Below are 21,391 nucleotides of genomic sequence, written 5' to 3'. Positions count from 1 at the left end.
TGAAAATATATTTCTTCAGTTTTCTGTGCTATTCATGAAACAATGGCTAAAGGCACAGCAACCCTTTAAGTTTAATCTACATTATTAAGTGATCTTCTCCAGCACTTCCTGAGTCTAGAATTAAGAAGAAAATAAATCAAGTCCTGGTCTGTGGTGTCTGCCAGTTTCCATGGTGTAAATACACCCACTGTGGCCAATTTCTAGGTACCAACATGATGTCACTGACTAGAGCTGGAAAGAGGGGTACAATTATTTCTGTACTTTCCCAATCAGAAGATACTAAAATATAATTAAAAATTAGGAAGCATTAAGTATTGTTTTTAATATAATTTACTTAAATATAAGTTTATATAATTTAATTTTTAATATTAAATAATATTAATGCATAGCTCTTTGACAACTGGCTGGCAGAATTCCTGCTAATTGAACAGTCAGCTGTCATGAGCCAGCAGGCACCAGCTCTAGCATATCCCTGGTTCTCTAAGACCCTGTAGGTGAAAGGGTTTGTAAACAGGATGATGCTACATGGCAGCCAACATTCACTGAGCACCTAGTAACCATGCAGGCTCTTCTCTGACTGCCCTGCATGTGTTTACTCATTTTATCTACACAACAACCTTGTGAGGGGACGTTCCATGGTGGTGCCCGTCTTATACAAGGAGGAGGCTGCTCGAGGGCTCCTAGGGCTTCATTGTGCCTCGTCAGTACCCATTACTTTATTAATATTCCCATTTTGCAGATGAGGGGCCAAGGCTCATAGAGATGCGTGCCTTGCCAAGGGGCAGAAATGGAATTCAAACCCGTGTCTATCTGATGACCGGGACCTCTTTAGAGCTGGTTTCTCAAACACTGGGCCTGTCTGATTTTGACTTCTTTGGAAAACTTGCTTTAGAGAACTAATTCTGGGGCCTCGTTTCTGGTGAGTCGATTTAATCAATCTGGTATTTTTAACACCATCCCCAGGGGATTCTGATGGGCAACTAGCTCGAATGGGGGCACTGGCCATCCATGGTTTGGGAGCTGTGGGGATCTGATAAGGTGACGTATGGGGAGAGCCCACAGCAAATGCTAGTTGTGTGGCGCAGACCACCAAGTCAGCATTGCCGATTGGCTCAAGGCCGAAAGCCAGTGGTCCTGGAATGGCCTTGAAAGTGAATTTCTATTTCCCTCTCTCTACCCTACAAAATTATAGAGGCAGTAGGTAGTGGTTTTCTCTTCCGCTTTACCAGGCAGGGGAGTGAGAGGTCAGAGCCTCCCCTGGAGGAGGGAGGAGGTCATGAGTGAGTGGCCAGAGGGTGTGGTTTAACAAAGCCAGTGCAACTGATTTGGGGCCCTTCCCTAAGCCACAGCTGTGAGTTATCTAGGAAAAACGTGGAGCTGGGGTGTCAAGCTGACAAGGCACCAGGGCTGAGATGGAAATACCCACTTGGGCAGCAGGCAGGGCTGATCCCAGTGGGCACCTTTGCCTCAACTAGAGGAAGGGAGGCAGTGTGGGAGGGGAGAGCATATCGATTTGCAGTCAGTCTGACCTTGACTCTCAGTTCCACTGCTTATTAGCTGAGACACCTTGGGAAAGTACTCAATCTCTCCAAGCCTCGGTTTAGTTACATGTAAACTAGGGGTGATAATAGTACCTGCTTCAGAGAGTGAGATTCAAATGAGATGAGTGTGGATGCTTTACAAACTAAGTGCTGTAGGTTTTGTAATACATGGAACCCTGGGCTGGATGCCTTTAGGAACACAGGAAGAGCACGAGAAGCAGGTCCTGGCCTCAGCAAGTGCGCAGTCTAGTGGTGCAGACAAGACTGACCCACAGAGGTCTTGGCAGGGTTGGTGCTGCGGGTACAGTGAGGAGCTGAGAGAAGGAAGAAAGGCTGGGCTGGGTATTCAGATGATGCTTTCTGGAGGAGATAGAATTTTGGCTGGGCCTGGAAGGATAGGTAGGCAGACGATAAAATTAAGACTTTCATTCTGGGAAAGAGAGACATGATCAAGGAAATACTGAGAAATGATGATAATGGCTACAGGGCATTTTTATGCCTTGTCCAATCCTCTTAGTAACCCTCTTAAGGTAAGTTTTATTATTTTTCCTAATTTATAAGGGAGAAACTGAGGCCAACTGAGGCTATGTTGTCTTGCCCAGTGTTAGACTATTGGTAAATGGCCAAAGTAGATTCGAACCCAGATTTCAAGTCTCTGAGCCATTATCCTTATTGATTGCCTAAATGCAGGATGTGCAGGAGATGTATCTGTGATTACCTTGGTTCATTCATTCTTTATCTGGTGAATAATTCCTGAGCGCCTGCCGTAAGGCTACCTACTCTTGGGTGCTCCATATGGAAATGAGAGGAAGGCCCCTGTCCCCGCCTCATGGAGTTTTAGTATAATAGGGAGAAGATACACGAGGAAGTAATTAGAGTGCAGTGTCAGGGTACCAGGCAGGTCCAAGGGTGGAAATGATTAGCTGGGTGTGTTGGAGGGGAGGGGGGTCACAGGATACTTTCCAGTGTGGAAGAGTTGGAGCTGGGTGGTGAGCAAGGAGAAGAAGCTTGTTAGGAAGGCATTTCAGCAGAGTGAACTAACTGCAAGTTAGGGTAAGTATGATGAGGAAGTCAGTCTGGATGTAGCAGTGAGTAAGCTGATCAGAGTAGAGAGGGTCTTGAGAGCCAGATGGAGGTGGATATTGGGGCTGGACCACGCTGAAGGCTAGTGGGGAAGGGCTGCCCATGGTCTCTTTTACAGTGTGCCAGGAGGAGAGTGAGCTGTAGCACCATGGAAACCTGCCCACAGAGACCCAGCATTGAGCGACCTTGCTTTCTCAGGTTGCCTGGTACTTCTTGAATAATCTGGGGCCACACTTGACATTTCCAGTGAGGGTTCATAGGCAGCTTCCTTGTCCTATGGCTAGGCCTCTGCTTTACTGAGCTGAGTAGCCTTATCTGGTGACCGGCAGGCCACACAGGCACATGCAGAGGGCACTGGGCCGGGGGTGAGCTGACTTGGGCTCTGCTCCTTACTCAGTCTTGGCAGTTTCTTGACCTCTCTGGCTTGTTCAGCAACACGAAGGAACTAAATGATTTCTGAGGTCCTTTGTAACCCCAACACTCTGAGTCTGGGGGTGAAACAGAATGGGAAGAAGGAAGCAGACAATGAGTGGTGAAAGAGGCTGGTCTGTGAAGATCACGTTCTTCAGCCATGTATAGGTAATTTAGCAGGGATTCAGAAAAGTTCCCAGGGATGTCTGTGGTCCATGCTGCACCCCAGAAAGGAGTCAACAAACGGTGCTGGGCACCACTCCTTACAGGGACCATCTCTGAACCCTCAGAACAACTCTATGCCATGGTAGACATTGTCCTATTTTACAGATAGGAGACCAAGGCTCCAAGAGATCCAATGACTTTGCCCAGGTTTCACTGTGAACTTGGATTTGAACACAGACTTGCCTGTGTTCAAAGCTCTGGTCATTTACAACTTACTACGTAGCTCCGCTCCGTTCCCACCTTCCTCAACATCCCCTTCATCCTGCAGGACTCCTAGTCATGCTGTGCTACGCATCACCTATAGACATGGGTCCCAGCTTCTGGTTGTCACCACAGCAGGCGCCTCTGGCCAGATCTACTGGGATGCGAAGGGGCATGTTAGCCTCTCCCACAGTTGCCTGCCTGATGGGCTGAGCTGGGTGGGTGTGTTTTGACAGGTGAAGGCAGTTCTACCTCCTAGTGGCAGCTCCATGAGACGTGGGCAGTATTGGCACCTATGGGAATGTGATTCTTCCCTCTGCCATGCTTCGGAGGTGACATCAGGTGTGTGGGTAAAGTATTTGGTTAAAATAAATAAAGCTGGAAGAGAATGACAGGAGCCAGAGAGTACAGATAGGCTCATACTACCCTGGAGGCCAGTCTGGCTTGGGCCCAGAGGCCTATGGTCACAGCTGTCTATTCTTCCTTCCTGAACTGGGGCTGGGAGACCTGAGCCTTTGCATGTCCTACCTTGGGGGTCCAGAGCAGTGGGAATTTGCCAGCCAGCTGGGGAGATTGTGCTATCTTGCAATTGCAGAGCCTAGAGTTCAAAGGGGCTTTGGATATCATCCAGGATCTATTTTAGAGTTGGGAGGCTGAGGCCTAGAGAGAGGAAATGGCTTGTATAAGTTCATAGCCTGCTATAGCTGAATGTGGAGTTTCCCAATACCCAGACCTGGGTTCTTTTCCTCCAGCCTACCCTGCTTGGGGAGTGGGGATCAAAGAAGCTTAGACTAAAGTCTTGGAGGAATTGCTGCTTTGCTGGCCCTCAGGCTGCCCCTAGGGGCCCTCTCTGAGTCCCTTTCCCTCCCCACCCATCCCTGTAGCAGCCCTGTGGGGAGGAGTGCACTTGGGTCCTCTGGTGATGGTGGAGGACGTCCAGGGGGCAGACAGGGAAGGACCACTGATACCCAATTCTTTCCATTCATATCAGCAAATTTTAATGAAACATACAAGACACCATAGGAGATGTCAGGATCCTTAAAACTGATTCAAATTTTCTTAGGGAGGCCACTACACAGGAAAGTGGCATCACCCTATGAGAGACAACCTACGCCTAGGATCACAGGCTTGTCGATGCTGACAGGGTTAGAGCACAAGGTCAGGGAATGTTTCACTGAAAACTGATGGAGTAAAAGGAGGCAAGGATGGGGGATAGGCTCTGAAAGTGTGAAGAAGAGTTGGAAAAGCATTCTAGGCAAGGGCAAGAGCAGGAGCAAAGGTTGGTATTGAGGCATTGTTCTGGATGTGATAATACCACCCTGCAGGTGCAGACAAGCGATGGGCAGTGAGGCTGGAAAGGCAGCTTGGGGCAGCCAGTGCAGAACCTTGGATGACTCAAATATCAGGCAGGGCATTTGGGCTTTCTCTGCTGGTCAGTGGGACTACTGAAGATATTTAACCAAACTGGCTGATGTGAAGAGAGCTAGGGCTGACTACCCCAGGAGCTTACCATGACTCCACCATTATGAACTGTTGGACCTTGGACAAATGCTTTAGCTCTCTGAGCCTCTGTTTCCTCATCTGTGAAACAGGATTGATGACAGTACCCACCACTCAGGGTGGCCTCAAAGGATGACATAGTGCGCTAGTGCCCTGCTTGCCTTGGTAAATGTTCAGTAAATGTCAGTCCCTGCGTTGCCTCCTGGGCATCATCAGGCTATTAGTGGAGGTTGGGATAGGAAGAGGAAGCCTTTATGAAAGCAGGAGGAGCTGCAGATATGGGGTCCAAGTGCCCTGGCTGGCCTGGAATCCCCTTGGTGGCCTGGGAAGGAAGCAGGCAGCACATGGCCTTTGTGTTCTTGCAGTCAGGGCAGGTCCGAAGGTGCATCTGGTCCAAATGGCCCAATGTGTGAGTCAGGGAGGTGGGGACAAGACCCCAATCCTGACTCCCTCTCAGAACATTTCTGCTGTCCCTGGCAACCTCCCAGTCTGAAACCCCCCAGGCCACATTAATTTATCTGGACTCACCTTGGGACTCTCTTTGTCAGGATCTCTTGTCTCACTGAGATGAAGAAGTTCAGCCCAGGAGGTCCTTTCTGAGCCTCTGGACACAGCATGAGGGCCAGGCCAGGGGCACAGGTTGGAGCCCCTCACCTGGGTGAAAGCATCATCAGCATAAAAGGCATCCTGGGATGGGAAGTAGGTACTAGGGCAGAAAATTGCTGTACCTGAGCCAGGATGCAACGTTGCCCCCAGATAGCCAGGCCCAAGCAGCAATCCTGTTTCTCCCTGAGATAGATTCTGAGGATCCTTGAGAAGCAGAGAAGGGGGATCATTTCATCTAGTGGTTAGGAGTGTAAGCTTTGGAGTCTGTCAGATAAAGACTAAAATTCCTGTGTCCACGAGCCAGCATTTCAGTTTGGGTTTCTTTTCTGAAAAAGAAGAATGATAACAGCCACCGCATAAGCTGAGAGGGTTCAGTGAGGTATAAAATATGTCATGTGCTTGGTTAACTCATTGCAGGAGCTTACTAAATGGCTCCCTAATTGACTCAGGGAACATTTATTGAGCACCTGATGGATTCCAAACTCTATACTAAGCTTTGGGTAGATGATAGGAGCAAAACCCTCAGGAAGCTCATAGCCCAGTGCAGGGAGAAAGATAAGTGAGCTGCCATCCTGAGGTAGTTGAAGAAACAGTGCAATAAGGGAAGCGTATGGCATTATGGGAACTGGAGAGGTGGCATGTGTGTGTGTGTGTGCGTGTGTGTGTGTGCGTGTAGGGCTCTAGAGGAGGTACTATTTTTACTGAAATATGAATTAACTGGGTTTGGGATAGGAACTAAGCAGGGAGGTCTTCCAAGCAGGGGAGAAGTCACATGCCATGTGTTAGGTTCTTGTGGTGGGAGGGAGATCCAGGTGAGAAAGTGTCTGCCTATGTCCACTGAGGCTCCTGTCCCCATTCAGCGTGTACTGTGTGGTGGTGCCTGGGCCTTGAACACACTATAGTAGTTGAGACCTAGGCCTTGACCTTTTGGCCCCAGAGACAAACCTCAGAGCCATTCCTTGGAAGAGAAGAAAAGTTCCCAGTAAGGTGGCTGAGGAAGGTGGTGGCATGAAGGCCGGAGAAGCTAGCTGCCCAGAAGATGGTGCGCAGCGCGGAGGGTACAGCTCACTGCACGGACACTTGTGGGGTTCATAGGCAGCTACCGGAGAACTAGATTAGGGACACTGGAGTAGAACCACCTGCCTGGGTCTTGTCTCCTGACCTCAACCTGTCCTCACCCTTCTTTCTACAGAGCCTAAGACTCTGCTCTGCCTTAGAAAAGGACTTTGACACATTTCAAAATACAGTTGAGAGAAATCTCCAGAGGAGAGAAAGAATAAGTCTAAAAAAGTACAAAAGGAAATGTATTATTTATTTTTTTGAAAAGGAAAAAAGGAGGGCCCTCCGCCAGCTCCTGAGTGAAAGTTTCCAGACACTGTGACGTGAGATCACAGAGATGTCGAGTGCCGGGAAAGTTTAGAGTAAGGGCACCCAGGGTGTCCAGATTCAGAATTGATTCAGCTAACAGATAGGGCCACCGTCAGCCTGACAGCCTCTGTGCTCTGCACTGTGGCAGTGAAGATGCAAAGATCTGAATCCTTGCTCCTGCTGAGGGTCCAGTAGGGGAGCTAGGACAAAGACAGCAAGGACTGTTGGACAAGGGAGAGCATGACAGATGTTATAACAAGAAAGTTTCAAACAAGCACAAAGGGGCCTGGGGAGGAAGAGTTTACTTCTGGTGGTGGGGGTGTTCGGTGCTGCTGAGGAAAGTGTTCAAGGATGAGGTGGATTGAGTTAGACTTGGAAGCCTGGCTAGGATTTCGTTGGGCAGAGATTGAGCAGAGGGCTTTTCAGGTAGAACAAATAATGTGAGAAAAGTGCAAGATGGGAAATTTTTCAGTAGTAGCTTGAGAAACAGGGACAATTTTTTTATGTACATACATACATGCATACATACATACATACATTAATTTAAAACTGCTTTATTGAGATATGTCACATACTATACAATTTACCCATTTAAAATGTACAGTTTACAAAGTTGTATGACTAACATGACAATCGACTTTAAAAAATTTTTGTCACCCCAAAAGAAACCTTGTACCCATTAGCAGTCACTCCCCGTTCCCCCAGTCCTAAGCAACTACTAATCTACTCTCTGTTTCAATGATTTTGCCTATTCAGGATATTTTGTATAAATGAAAATACATAATATGTGGTCTTTCATGACTGATTCTTTCACTTAGTATGTTCATTCATGCTATTGCATGTATCAGTACTTCATTTCTTTTTTTATTTTTTCTTTTCCTTTATTCTTTCTATATGGCTGGATAGTATCCCACTATATAGATGTACCACATTTTGTTTATCTACTCATCAATTGATAGACATTTGTGTTGTGTCCACTTTGGGACTATTATGAATATTCTGTTATGACATTTGTGTACAAGTTTCTTTGTGGGTATATGTTTTCAGGACATTCTACTTTAAATGGAGTCTAGGACAGTCATGGTGGGGAGTGGAAGGAAAGAAGGTGAAGTAGAGGGACCTGCTCCCCCAGTGTGCACTGAGCGCTTGGGTGGGAGTGAGAAGGACAGACCGGGATCCTGTTCTAGCCTCACCGGGAGCCCGGGGTGTGTGAGGCCGGGGCAGGGCTGTCCCCACCTCACCATACACCTACATTGTTGTGTCAGATCTAGCAACTGTTTGCTGGGCTGGAAATAGCCTGGGCAGCTGATATTCTCCCTGGAAATCAGGTTCATTTTTTCCCTGTATTCTGTAGAGAGCCAAAATTAGTTAAACACATAGAGAAATGTGAACCATACTGTTAGTCTTTGTCAACAGGAAGCTGGCTGGCCGGGGGAAAGAGGTGGTCAGGAAGATGAAGGTCTGTAAGCCAAGTGTAAACCGAGGCTTGGCTGCAACGCCCCTGTCCCCATCATATTCACACAGAGGCAGCAGTTTTATTTACAGGAAATGCTGCAGATATCTCCCTGGCCCCATTTGACAGGTGGGGAAACAGAGGCTCTTTCTGCATTGAAGGGATCTATACCATTCAGAGACAGAAAGGAAAGTAAAGACAATGTCTCTATTTTTGTCATGAGCATCAGGTTTGGTTAACCCAGGCCTTGCCTTTGGTTCTGTGCCCGTTTTGGGATTCACAGAAGACAGAGGACACAAAAACAAGAAAGCGTTTATGTTGTTTTAGTCTCCTAAAAAAGAGCACCAAACTCCACCCCATCCCCAAAGCAAAAACACAAAACAGAGCTTTAATTACCATCTTTTCTTTTCTTCTTCTTTTTTTTTGTTCTTCAGCCAGAAAACATTATGTTGTTAGACAAGAATATTCCCATTCCACACATCAAGCTGATTGACTTTGGCCTGGCTCACGAAATAGAAGATGGAGTTGAATTTAAGAACATTTTTGGCACACCAGAATTTGTTGGTGAGTTCTAGGCCTGTTTCTCTTCCAGCAAAGAATCTAGGATCAAACAGTAAAGAAATCCCAGCAACAAACCCTGTGGCTGGGGCCATGGTTTCTGGGCTGAGAGATGATGCCTTAGAGACTCCTCTAGAAACCCAATGGGTGGGAAAGGAAATGTGTTGCCCACCTTCTGGGTGAGAGTTCAGGGCTGGCTTTTTGGTGTCCAGTGGGGCCTGGGAAGGCCAGGTGGGGCTAGAGGCCTTCGCAGAGTTAAGCACTTTGCTGGTCCCACCTCCTGCTCTTAGATGAGAGTTTGTTGTGAAGATTGAAAATTACTTTGCCCTCTTGCATTCCAGTAAATTCAACTTACTCCGGGTAGCTTTTGATTTTCTAAAAAGAAAAAGGGAAATCATCTGCCAGATGCCAGATCCTCCCACTTGCCTCTCCTGTGTGCCTGATGTTTTTTCACGTACTAGGGGGCCCTGGCAGCTCTCTCTTCCCTCCGTTTCTCTCACCCTTGACCCAGGCCCCAGAAACCCCTTCCCGGGACTTGGGCTACAGGTTGGGGGTCATGAGAACCGCTGTCTCTGCTTTAGGAGTTGGGGTGGTCTTGGAAACAGAGAGAGGGCTTGGTCTCCTCAAAAACCAAGGGCTGAAACTTCTGACCACAGTCTAATCAAAAAGAAAGACAGAATGTGTCAGATAGATGTTCAGGCTACACACACCATCTCTGCACCACTATGGAATGGTGCTGCAAAAGCCCCACAGAGCTACACCCCACTCAGGGAACCCTTGCTGTATGCCAAGTACTATGTCTGATGCTCTACAGACATTATCTCGGTTAATCCTCAAACCGCCTCATGAAGCACATTTAATTATTTTCTATATTAAGTGTCTTGTTCAGCGTAAAACAACCAGTAGATGGTGGAGCTGAGATTCAAAGACAGATACATCCATCATCAAAACCTGTGCTCTTTCCATTATACTGGGTTTCTCTCTGAGAAGACTCTGCCCTCAAGGGACTTACAATTTGTGGAAACAAGACATTAAGCCACCAAATAAAAATGCTGGAAGGCTCTTTTCAGATCATCAGATCTAGTTTAACAAATGCGGAATTGGAGTGCTGGAGGATTTTAGTTAAGGTCAACCAATGGTTATTCTTCACCGTATGTGTGACAGACACGATGATGGTAAGGAACCACGTTCAGAATGATACAGCCAGGGTCACACAATGAGTTGAGAGCAGAGCCAGCTTGAACCTGGGGCACACGACATCTATTCTTGAACTTTTTCTGAGACAGCAGTCACTGCCCACCATTCGCATATGTTGTAAAAAAAAAAAAAAGTATATGTTTGTTTAGCTGAGTCATACCAAGTATTAAATAACAGTAAATGGTTTAACTAGAAATTCAGGGCCGTAATGGAAGAGTTTCCACAAGACAGGATGTTATTAATTGTAAAGCGAGTGATATAGACAGCTCTCGAAGACTGGTCAAACAAGATACCCATTCTGGCAAAATCGACGGGATCAGTCATGGCCTTGAATCAGTGAGGGACAAGGGCTGTTATGGGGTGGGGAAGGAGCCAGGATAGAGGAGGAGCACATCCCATAGCAGGGGGATAGGGCCAGAATTAGTGCATTTATCAGGGACAACTCACTGTCCACTCTGGATGGAGCAGGGAATTCACATAGACTGGTTGTGTGAGTGGGATATTCATGAGCGGGGCCAAACCGTGGAAGGTTTTGCCCAGCAGTATGCTAGTACATGTCTACTGACTGGGTCTTAAAAGAAAACCCTAATTTATAGCATTTAACAATTTCAAACTACTAACATGTAGTCACTGAATTCAGAATTTGGAAGAGATGCATACAGGTGACCCTCGTGAGCCAGTATGAGCCAGCACCATCCCCAAACTCTTTTTGTTTTTATTTTTGCTTTTTATACCTTACAGATATATAGGGTGGCTTCTCTAAACTCCTGCTCAAACCATGATGACTTTCTTTGTCCAAGATGCCTGAGAAACAGGTCATAACCACTTTCTCTACTCCCACCATTCCTTTGAAATTTCAACCTGAGACTTGGTTAGAAATTTAACGTCAGCTTCCAGGAGTGTGGTGAGCCCAGTCTTCCAAAAGCCCTCCCGTGACAAAATTGGATTCTTGAGAAATATATTCTTTTGAACGCAATTCTGGTATCATAGGAAATGAGAGAAATCGTTAAGGGTAGTGACTGCTTCAACATCATGTGTCCCACCCCCAAAAGCCAATGAAATGAACTTAGAGCTGGAGCTACGAACAGCAAGAAAATTTAATAGAAGGACTTCTCTTAAAGGCAAGTGCACATATCAGCATTTCAGTCAGAGACTAGCAAGATTAAGATGCTTAAAGACATGAGATATTGAAATGACTAGATAATGATTATAAAATAAATGGAAATAAAAGGTAGAATCACAAAATTAGCAAGCAACAAAAGAGTATTAAACATGACCAGGCAAATTCTAAAAAGAACCAGCTAGAACTTTAAGAAATTCAATATATACTCATAGAAATTTAAAACTCGACGAATGAGCTAAACAGCAGATTCACACACTGCTGAGGAAAGAGTTGCAGAATTGGAAGATTAAGCTGGAAAAAATTAGAGTACTGCAGAGTGACAAAGATATAGAAATATGAAAGAGAAGATAAGCAAAAGACGGTGAAAAAAGAAAGGCTAGCATAGGTCTATTTGGAATTCCAGAGCAAAGACTAGAGATAATAGAGGAACAATATTTGAAGAGAATAGCTGAGAATTGTCAGAACTGATGTAAAAACATGCATCCCCAGATAAAGAAACGGCAATATATACCAAATAGAAAAATAAATCCTTACATAGACACATAATAGTTAAATTCTAGGCTACCAAGGACAAAGAGAAGACCTTAAAAGTAGCCAGAGAAAAAAGACATCACCTACAAAAACAAATAAACAAATAGTAATTAGACTGACAGCATACTTCTTAAAACAACAACGGAAGCCGGTGTCCAATAGAATATTATCTTCAAAGAGCTGATGAAAAATAAAAAACCCATAATTGTATACCTCCCTTTTATCCTCCATTTCATCGCCAAGCTTTTTAAAAGAGTCGTCTACATTTTTATCTCTACTCCCACACTCCAGGCATCGCAGTGAGTGTGAACTCTAACACTCACTTTCTAGTGCTGTTCTGCCTCATCTCTGGGCCAAATTTGGTCTCCTCTCCTCAGGAGAATGTTCTTTCCTAGACTCTGTACCCTCTTCTTGTCACTCCCTCATTTACACAACTCCTATTTCCACCTGTACGATGACTCCAAATTTGATGGCTCTGGCCCACTTCCCAATACCCAGATTCTTCCTGGACATCTTTCCCTGGATACCCCTCAGACATCTCAATTATCTCATTACCTCATTACCTCCTGCCCCTTGGGTGGGAAGTACCCTCTTTCAGACCAGACTCAGAAGTGTGGATTTCCTCTCTGCCTTCTTTTCTTCTCCATGACCTCCAGTGCTGACCTGACTTTTTTCCACCACAGAGTTCTCAAGCAGGCCTTGTCGCTGGGCCCCATTTCCTCTTCCTGCATCTTCCTTTTCCTACCTCCCTCTTTCTTTTTCAGACATCTCTATGTGCTTTCCTCCTTACTATCAAGGCCCCTTTGTAAAACGTCTCTACCAGAATAACAGATAACTAAATTCCTCAAAATTCTTAGACCCAGATTATCTCTTTCCTTGGCTCTGATTTTCCTTCATGGGGATTCAGGATGGAGATATTTGGCGCCAAACTCCCTAAAATTCCCTTTTGCCATCTCTTCTTATTTTCATACTCCTGCTGACTCTTCAATATGGCTTCTTGCAGCTCCAGAAATTGTGAACTATGAGCCCCTGGGCCTGGAAGCTGACATGTGGTAAGTCGTGTAGGTCCCCCAGGTGGTCTAGGGATCCTTCCAAGGGTAGAAGGCCTCAGACCCTGGTTCTGGCTGATATCCTTCTTGACCATAAAAACTCCTTTCTCCACATTCACTTTTTAGGGCCTCCGGCTGCTCCAGGTGTGTTGGGCCTGCGGCCTGGGCAGCTGGAGGCAGCTAGGCTTGGACCTGAGGCCATTTAGAAAATGCCTGAGACAGAGAACAAGGGGAGAGCTAAGGCTGACAGTGTAGGCTCACCCCTGAGGCCTGCCACAGCCATGATCAAGATAATAGTAACAATAGCTCATTCAGTCAGTCAACCAGGTGATCACTGAGAACCTCTTATGTTCTAGGCACTGTGTTGTGCGTGGGTATACCACAGTGATTGATTCTCTGCAGACAGGACGCCTTTTATCTGAACAGTGCTTTATAGTTGTTCCAGCACCTTGATTAGTTGGTTTTCTAAAATCCTCCCAGCAGTCCTCTGAGGTAGTTATCATTATTCTCATTGTTTGAAGACTAAGAGGCTCAGAGTTGATAAGGGGCTTGCCTGAATCACAGCCTGCAGATCACAGTTCTGATCTTGAACTTGGGTCCTTGGACTCAGTTTGCAGAGCTTGATGACTCCAAATGCTTCCTGGAGAGCTGCTGAAGAGTGGGATGGAGAGGAGTGGGGGGACTCGAGGTGGCATTTAGAGGCCACCATGGAGGGGCAAGTAACTGCTTCCCCTGAGAACCATGCAGGAGGTCCCTTGCTGGTCTGGGATTAGAGCCAGGAGGCCTTGATTTGACTGTTCTTTATTTTGCAGGAGCATAGGCGTCATCACCTACATCCTGTGAGTATTCCTGATCCCAAGGCTCTTACACAGTCTAGACCTGGGGAAACTGGGAGGAATGAGAGAGGGACAGGCAGACAGACAGACTGACACTTCCTGAGCATCTACCATGAACGAGATGTGTTCGTTCCATTTCATACATTTGCCCCTGGGGTTAAGGTTGGGCAGGAACTCAGGAGAGCAGCCTGTGCCCTCCATCCTGTGCACCCTGTGTCTGCATCCCCATTGGGGCCAGGGATCCACGGCTCAGCCTCACCCAGACTGAGGTTTCCTATGAAAATGTCAACTTTCACTCAGAAGCCTTGGGAGAACCCTCGAGCTGCAGTGCCTACCCTCTTTTTTTCTCTCATTTTGCCTTCCTTTCCCAGCTTTCATTCCCTTCTCCTTTCTCACCAGAGTCTTTTCCCTGTCTCTGAAGTATTAAGTTGCTTAAGCAGAGATTTCCTGCATAACCTTGTGTGCAGTACATCTGACACTTTCCATCTCTGTGACCTTGGGCAGATTCTTAACTTCTCTCTGGGCCTGTTTTTCTCATCAGAAAAATAGGAATCACAAACTTCCTGCTGTCAGTGTCTTAATGAGGGTTAAATAAGGTCACATGTGCAAATTTCCTAGCACTGCTCTGACACATAGTACATGGCCAATTAGTGGGTATTCATTCCTCAGTGCTTCCCAACCAGTCTCCCTTCAGAGCACATCTGGAAAATGCTATTTCTGTGGCACACTGGGTAAGAGTCAGCCCACAGCCAGAGAGGGCAGGGGGGTCCAGCTCTCAACAGCTTGAGACAATCATTCTCTCAACACCCTCGTAAACCAGTGCTTAGACTGAGAGCTCTGTACGATGTGGGGGACTGCCCTGAGCTTCAGCAGAGGGTCTCAATCCTAGCTGCACATTAGACCTTTTAATACCAATCACAGTCCAGGCCCCACCCCAGATCTATTAAATCAGAACTGCTGGGGGTTGGGTCTGGGCACCAGTATATTTTAAAAAGCCCCAGAGGAATTAAATGCAAAAAGAGAGAGAATTTGAATCATTGCTCTATAGTTCCAGATCAGAGCCAGAATGTTCAGACATTGGCTCTTGAAACTTTGATTTCTTCAGAACTCTGGTTCCCATATTGAAATATTAGAGAATTTCAGTGTGCATGGAGCATATAGTCTTTTCATAGCTCATCTGACGTCCTCACAGTTATTGAGAAGGGGAAGGAGGGAGGGATGGCGGGGGGGGAGGGGGGAGACAGAGAGAGAGAGAGAGAGAGAGAGAGAGAGAGAGAGAGAGAGAGAGAGATTGATTTGAACTGGGTTGTATAGAATGAGGTTAATTCTCCAGGTAGAAAGGGAGGGAAGGGCTGTCCTGCTAAGGAAGGGAACAGTGAGCATGTTCAGTGTGAAATGTACTGAGCATGTGGTAGGACCAACTTCTGATGTCTTGCTCAGGAGTTTAGATGTGGTCCTATAGGAAATAGGGAGTAATGGAAGGTTCTTTGTGTTCTAATAATGACAATAATAATGGCCATCAATTCCAGAGCTTTTGTATGGGACAGGAGCATTTTATGTGTATTTATTCTTCACAACAATCATGTGAGGTGGAGATTTTTATTTTCATCATTTTACAGAGGAGGCAACTGTAGCTCAGAGAGGTCAAATAACTTAAGTAGGTTCACACAGTTAATGAGTTACGGACTGGGGATTCAAACCCAGGATTGAAATACCAAATTTTTCCAGTGCACCTTGCTGCCTTTTGCTAAGAAAATGGCAGCGGGGATGGGGATGACCTTTAGGAGATATTTAGTAAATGGAACCAACAAGACTTTTTGGCCAATTAGATGAGGCAAGGGAATGAAAGAATAGTCAGAGGTGACCGCTGTGTTTCTAGCTTGGGTACATTTGTGAAGTGACATCACTATTCAAGGCAAGGAGCTCATGGAGGGAGGTTTGGGCACAGTGACTTCTGGAACAATGGCACATCTGGGTAGAGGTTTTCCATAAGCAACTGCAATATGAATCAGGAGACCGTAGATTCCGTATCCTTATTTGAATGACACTTCCTCGACAAACCCTGTAGGAGAATCTCACATACCCTTCTAGTCCCTAATGGCCCATTAACGTTCATACCTATTAGGCTTTGCTCAGCTACTCCCTTAGCCTAGAAGACCTTCCGTCTCCTTCTCTGACTGCCAAAAACCTCCTCACTCTTTAAAACACAATTGATGCAAATGTCATCTCTCCCATGCAGCCTGTGCTGGGCCTCCCCTCCGCTCTGTGCTCCCCGGTCCTTTGTCTGGCATACTGTTATATACTGCTTTGTTCTGCTCTGCTTCTCTCCCCTCTTTCAATTCCCTTGAAGACACAGTTTCTCTATCAAATACTTAGTAGGAGCTCCATAAGGTGTATTGAATTGGACTCTGTTGAAAAGGCTACTGAGTGGCTGCCCGGAGGGAACAGGCAGCGTTGCTGTTGCTGGGGGCCCCCATCCTCACGCAACAGTACAAGTCCGGGTTCCCTGAGTCCGTCATCCCCACTTCCATCCACTTTCCTGTAGTCACATGTTCCCTCTCTGTGTGCTCAGCCTAAGTGGAGCATCCCCATTCCTGGGAGACACAAAGCAGGAAACACTAGCAAATATCACGGCAGTGAGTTACGACTTCGATGAGGAATTCTTCAGTCAGACCAGCGAGTTGGCCAAGGACTTCATTCGGAAGCTTCTGGTTAAAGAGACTCGGTAAGAGCACAGAGAAAGGCGTGGGCTTCCCAGGTACTGACCCTTTCCATTTGCCTCTCCCAAAGACATGCCAGTCTGTCCCCACTTTGCCACAGGCTGTCATCTGCACCACTGTGGTCTAATCTGGGCAGGAGCTGAGAAGCGTAGACTGGTCGAGACTTGGCATGTATCTTGTTTGCTCAAGTCTTCCTGCTTTTTTTCCTGCTGACATGTAAATAACGATGTGTGTGTGTGTGTGTGTGTGTGTGTGTGTCTATGTGTCTGTGTGTGTGCATAATGCATGTGTGTGTGCAATGTGTGTGTTTGTGTGTGTGTGTGTGTGTGTGTGTGTGTGTGTTTGGAAGTTAGTCTGGATTTTTCTAGGGCTTATTATTTATGCAGTCTTTTCCAAAGCTACCTGGAATATGAAAAGGAAAGTTTTCAAGCCAATCAAGGTGGGAATTGTGTGCCCAGAGCATGGCCTAGAAGGGTCATGGATAGGATCCACAGACTCTAGAAAGTCATGTCTTCTTGGTCCCACAGATGTCAGAGAGAAAGAGTCAGAGTGGGGTCCTCTAAAGTACAGGGGCTTGATTTCCCCATCTAAGGGTTAGACAGGAATACCCTACCTGTGTACAGAGCAGGTCAGAGCAGAGAAGAGATCCAGGAAGCAAATGAAAAACAGACCAAAGGCTTAGCAATGGAAAGCTGGAAGCTCAAAGAGCACTCACGACTCTCCTACAGTGTGGCATTATTTAGGGCCTTTGACTTTGGGACCAAAGATGAGGGTTTATGTAATGCTACTTTATCGAGGGGTCTGCCTGGATGACTTTATCTGTAGTGCAGGGAATTCAGCCAGTTCCCCATCTATCTCTTCATCCCCATTATTCTGGTTTGATGGCAGTGGTTGAAGAATGCCAAAATACAGATCTATGAAGAATAAATATGAAGACTTTGCTCTCAGCTTCTGTCCTCATGAATCATTGCTGTTTCTGATCCTTGTTGCAGGAAACGACTCACAATCCAAGAGGCTCTCAGGCACCCTTGGATCACGGTAAGGGCATGGTGGTGAGTTCTAGTGAGCAGATCCCTGTTCTGTCGCCAGGGCTGGCTGGGGTGGCCATTTGCAGGGGGCCCATGGAAAGGCCTTTGCATGAAACACTGACCTTTGAGCACAACTGAAAGCTAGTGGGGGGCTCCGAAGGGTCTGAGGCTTGTTCCAATAGGTTTATAGGTTTAAGTTTATATTTCATGTGTTTAGGTGACTTATGAAACGCGGCCCTCACAAACCCCAGTTGAAACCTTTTGTCTTTGGTGCTGTCTTATAACGTGTTCCTTGTCAGACAACATGTCACCAGCACTTTCAAAGCAGAAATCAGGACTCTCCAATTGTAGAGATCAATGGCAATGAAAAACCTTGACTTTGTAACCAGGGCTCCTTCCTTCTGACTTTCAGGGCCATGAGTAAAGGATGATACTCAAACCAGTCACCTAGCTTCCTAAGCCTCCTCCAGACTTCAGAGAATAGGGGTCTGAGATGAGAAGAAAGGCAACCATTCTTTTAGGGCAATTCCATCCCCTCTGGGGAGGGAGGAGACACAGAAGTGGTGCCCTGCCTAACCTGCTTTGTAATTACGCTTCTAGCTTCAGTTTTTCAGAAGGTCTTGCTGCCTGGTCATAATAAGGTGCTAATGAGAAGCCCTTCGGGAGGGTGGGAATCAGGAGATTGGGATTCTGGCCCCGGATCTGTAGACTGACCAGATAGATGTGCACTCCCAGGGATATCACCAGACCTCCCATTCATCTGCACTGTTAAATGAGAGAGCTAGTGAGGATGATCTGGGGGATGCAGAAGCCTGTGGAGGATGGAGAGTGGGTGGGGAGGGCTGGAACGCACTGGAGAAGGTCGGGTTTAACGGCTCTCCGAAGGATGGGGCAGGCCAAGGGCCCTCCAGGTTTGGGGTGGGCCCAGAGCACAAAGCTAGGCAGTCTCTCGGGCTGCCTCCCTGCTCAGCCTGCTGAGTGTTCCCAGGGCCCCAGGAGCTAACTGGCCCTGAAGGAGAGAGTCCCCTCAGCCCTCCTCTGTCAGCCGTGGTCTGTGTGCTCCTGCCCTTGAGTAGATGCCTGCAGAGTTCTGCTGTAGCCTGCTTGTCTGTGTGAGCGCCCCTAAATGCTATGCGTGTGAAGACCCTCTAAAGGCCGTGGACCACCCTACCCTGAAGTAAGTATTCAGGCAGGACCACCATCCTCCTTGACCTTGCTTATGGTCTGCGGGGGTGCTCATCCCACCTTGGTCCTCCCCATGGCCTGCTGCTGCATGCAGTGAATGCCAAAGGCTGCTCGTGTGCCTTCCGCCTACACCTCAAACTGCCTTTTGGAGCAGACGTCAAATTAATTCTGGCTCTTCTGTCTAAACACCCACCAGTCCGAAGGAGAAGTCAGAGCCCCAGAACAGCGGAAGACAGAGCCCACCCAGCTGAAGACCAAGCGCCTGAGAGAGTACACCCTCAAATGCCACTCAAGCATGCCCCCCAACAACACCTATGTCAACTTTGAGCGTTTTGCTCGTGTGGTAGAGGACGTGGCTTGGGTAGACCAGGGATGCCGTGTCCTGGCAGAGGCCCATGACACCATCCAGGATGATGTGGAGGCCCTGGTCTCTATTTTCAATGAGAAGGAAGCTTGGTACCGAGAAGAGAGAGAGAGCATCTGGCACAACCTGTCCCAGCTCAGGTATGAGTTTCGCAAAGTGGAGTCCTTGAAGAAGCTCCTGAGAGAAGACTTCCAGGCCACAGGGTCCAGCCTTGGAAGCATGACCAAGAAATTGGACCATCTGCAGATGCAGTATGAAGCTCTGAGGCAAGAACTCTCGGCAGACCTACAGTGGATCCAGGAACGGGTGGGCAGCTTCCAGCTGGAGAGTGGGAGCACAGATGGCCTGGGCTCCGTGTTCCCCTGGGATACCAGTGAGTCCCTAGTGGAGCTGCTCAATAGATTAGGCAGCAAAGAAGTCTTGGCCAGTTTGAAGCTCTGAGAGCCAGAATCTAGTCAGTAACGTATCCTGGGTGGCTTGCAGAAGCACGTTTCCAATTGCCCTGGTGGGCAACAGCTAGAATTATCCTGCAGGGATGTGTGTTTGTAGCATAGCTCTACCCTCCTTGACAGAATCCAGAATTACAGAGGAGCTGGGTAATTATTCATATCGCACCTCCTCTCACCAACCCAGTTTTCTAGGAGTGGGGATGGCGGGGCCGCCAAGCTTTTTAAACAATTGAGAATGAATACCCTTCAAAGTATCCTTCTCCAGAGGATGGAAGGCGAGCCCCTGGGGAGATGTTTGATAACTGATTTGTAATAATGGATATGTATACACCTCACTTCCTGCCCATATGCCTTATGAATTGTAGATCTTGGGTAATATCTGAGTTAAGCAGGGGTAACACTAAGTTAGCTTGGTGCTTTCCTGCTGCAAAAGGAGGGGTTTAAAATGTATAGAGAAAATATTACTTTTCATTTGCATTGACATCACTTATCAAGTGCTTCTGTCTTTGATTCTTAAAAGAACTCTGAGAGACAGGAAGGTGGATGGTATTACTGTTGTTGTTAGTATTATTTTATGTAACCGATGAAGAAATTGACTCAAAGAGAAAATGGCTTACCCAGGGTCATTTATAGCTCGTTGATACAGATGAAACAGAAACTGAGGATGCCTGACTCTAAGATGAGATATAGGGAAAGAAATTGTGAGGCTTTGCTATAAATATCCACCATGATACTAAAGTTCAGATCTCAGAGGTAAAGTAAGCAACTTCATGTATTCTGCCAGGTATAGATGGATTGTGTCATGATGTCACATGACTGTCCCCAGCAGTGTGCCCTAGCAGGTGCAGTTCATTGTTCCTCTCCAGCCCTACGCCTGTCTGAAGATCGGCCTGCAGAATAGGAGCGAAGGGGCACATCTCACCCTTTCCAGTTTCCTCACTCAGGCTGAGGGCCCCAACCTCGTGCTGGGAATGAAGACAAAAAGGGACTCGACAAGCAGGTTATTTTTATTATGCACCTAGGGCACTGGGCCCTGAAAGGTCTGAGACAATATATGCGAGTTTTTGAAGAGGGTGGACATTAAGACTGGGAAGCACAAGGCTCAATGTTCCTTCCTGACCCCAAGTTTCCGGAGAACTGTGTGATCTCACCACCATTTTCCTGGAGGAGGGGCCAGTCAGTGAGCTCACACAGACAGAGCATGGAATGTGGCCCCAGCGCTGCGCTAGAAGCTTGGGGTGGGAAAACAGATGTGTGGGTTCAAAGTGTCTTCACAGACTCACAAAACACCCTCGTCAGATAGGTGGGGTAAATGTTATTCTCAATGTGGAGATGAGGAAACAGAGAAGATGGGATTTGCCCAAGTGGCAGAAGTGGAGGTCTCCTGATGTCCGTTCTGCTTCCGCTAACAGGCATTTACTCTCTGCTTCTGGGGCAAGTTATATGCCCAGAGTCATCCACGCATCCATTCACAAAAAATTTCTGAGCACCTACCAACTGCCAGGCACTTGACCTGGCATTGGGGATACAAAGTTGAGTGAAGACAGGCATGTTTTCTTCTTCAATGGAGTTTGCAGTCTAGTGAAGGATTCCAACATTAATCAAGAACATTCTAGAAATGTAGAACTGCAGCTGGGACATATGCTATGAAAGAGAAGTATGCAACACTGCAAGAGCCTGCACTGGGGGTTTGATCCAGTCAGGGAAAGTTTGAAGTGGTTACGCTGGAGCTGAGATCAGGAAGCAACCCAGGGAGAGAGAATTGTTCCCAGCTGTCATGCCAGGCTCTATGGTGGCCGGGGGTGGGGGGTGGGGGTGGGGGGGAGGCTGAAATTGCAGAGATAGAAAGAAAGCTGGAGAGGGGAGAATAAGAGTGTAGTGTAGAGAGGAGGCAGGATCAGCAGGGTTTTGCCATATTAAAGAATTCTGCCTTTATCCCAAGAGTCATGGGGAGCCATAATAG

The 21,391-nt window shown here is 47.0% G+C and overlaps 1 protein-coding gene across 6 annotated transcripts in view; it reads left to right on the top strand.

Annotated features, from left to right (window-relative positions):
• The window catches only part of DAPK2 (death associated protein kinase 2), a 100,238-nt gene that overhangs the window by 68,346 nt on the left and 10,501 nt on the right, over nt 1–21,391 (top strand). For 5 of the 6 annotated variants that reach the window (XM_016141097.2, XM_016141094.2, XM_016141096.2 and 2 more), the window contains 6 exons: nt 8,823–8,952; nt 12,801–12,849; nt 13,659–13,685; nt 16,255–16,407; nt 17,395–17,440; nt 18,812–21,224. In XM_016141097.2, coding sequence (XP_015996583.2) covers nt 8,823–8,952; nt 12,801–12,849; nt 13,659–13,685; nt 16,255–16,407; nt 17,395–17,440; nt 18,812–19,420 — 1,014 coding nt within the window. In that variant the 3' untranslated portion in view covers nt 19,421–21,224. Of the gene's footprint in view, nt 1–8,822; nt 8,953–12,800; nt 12,850–13,658; nt 13,686–16,254; nt 16,408–17,394; nt 17,441–18,811; nt 21,225–21,391 lie in introns of those variants that run through there. The other variant, XM_016141099.2, reaches the window with a different exon arrangement.

The sequence above is a fragment of the Rousettus aegyptiacus genome, unplaced genomic scaffold (genome assembly GCF_014176215.1).
Source record: "Rousettus aegyptiacus isolate mRouAeg1 unplaced genomic scaffold, mRouAeg1.p scaffold_m13_p_3, whole genome shotgun sequence".
In the NCBI taxonomy this organism is placed as follows: domain Eukaryota; kingdom Metazoa; phylum Chordata; class Mammalia; order Chiroptera; family Pteropodidae; genus Rousettus; species Rousettus aegyptiacus.
This window is presented reverse-complemented; position numbering and strand designations above follow the sequence as displayed.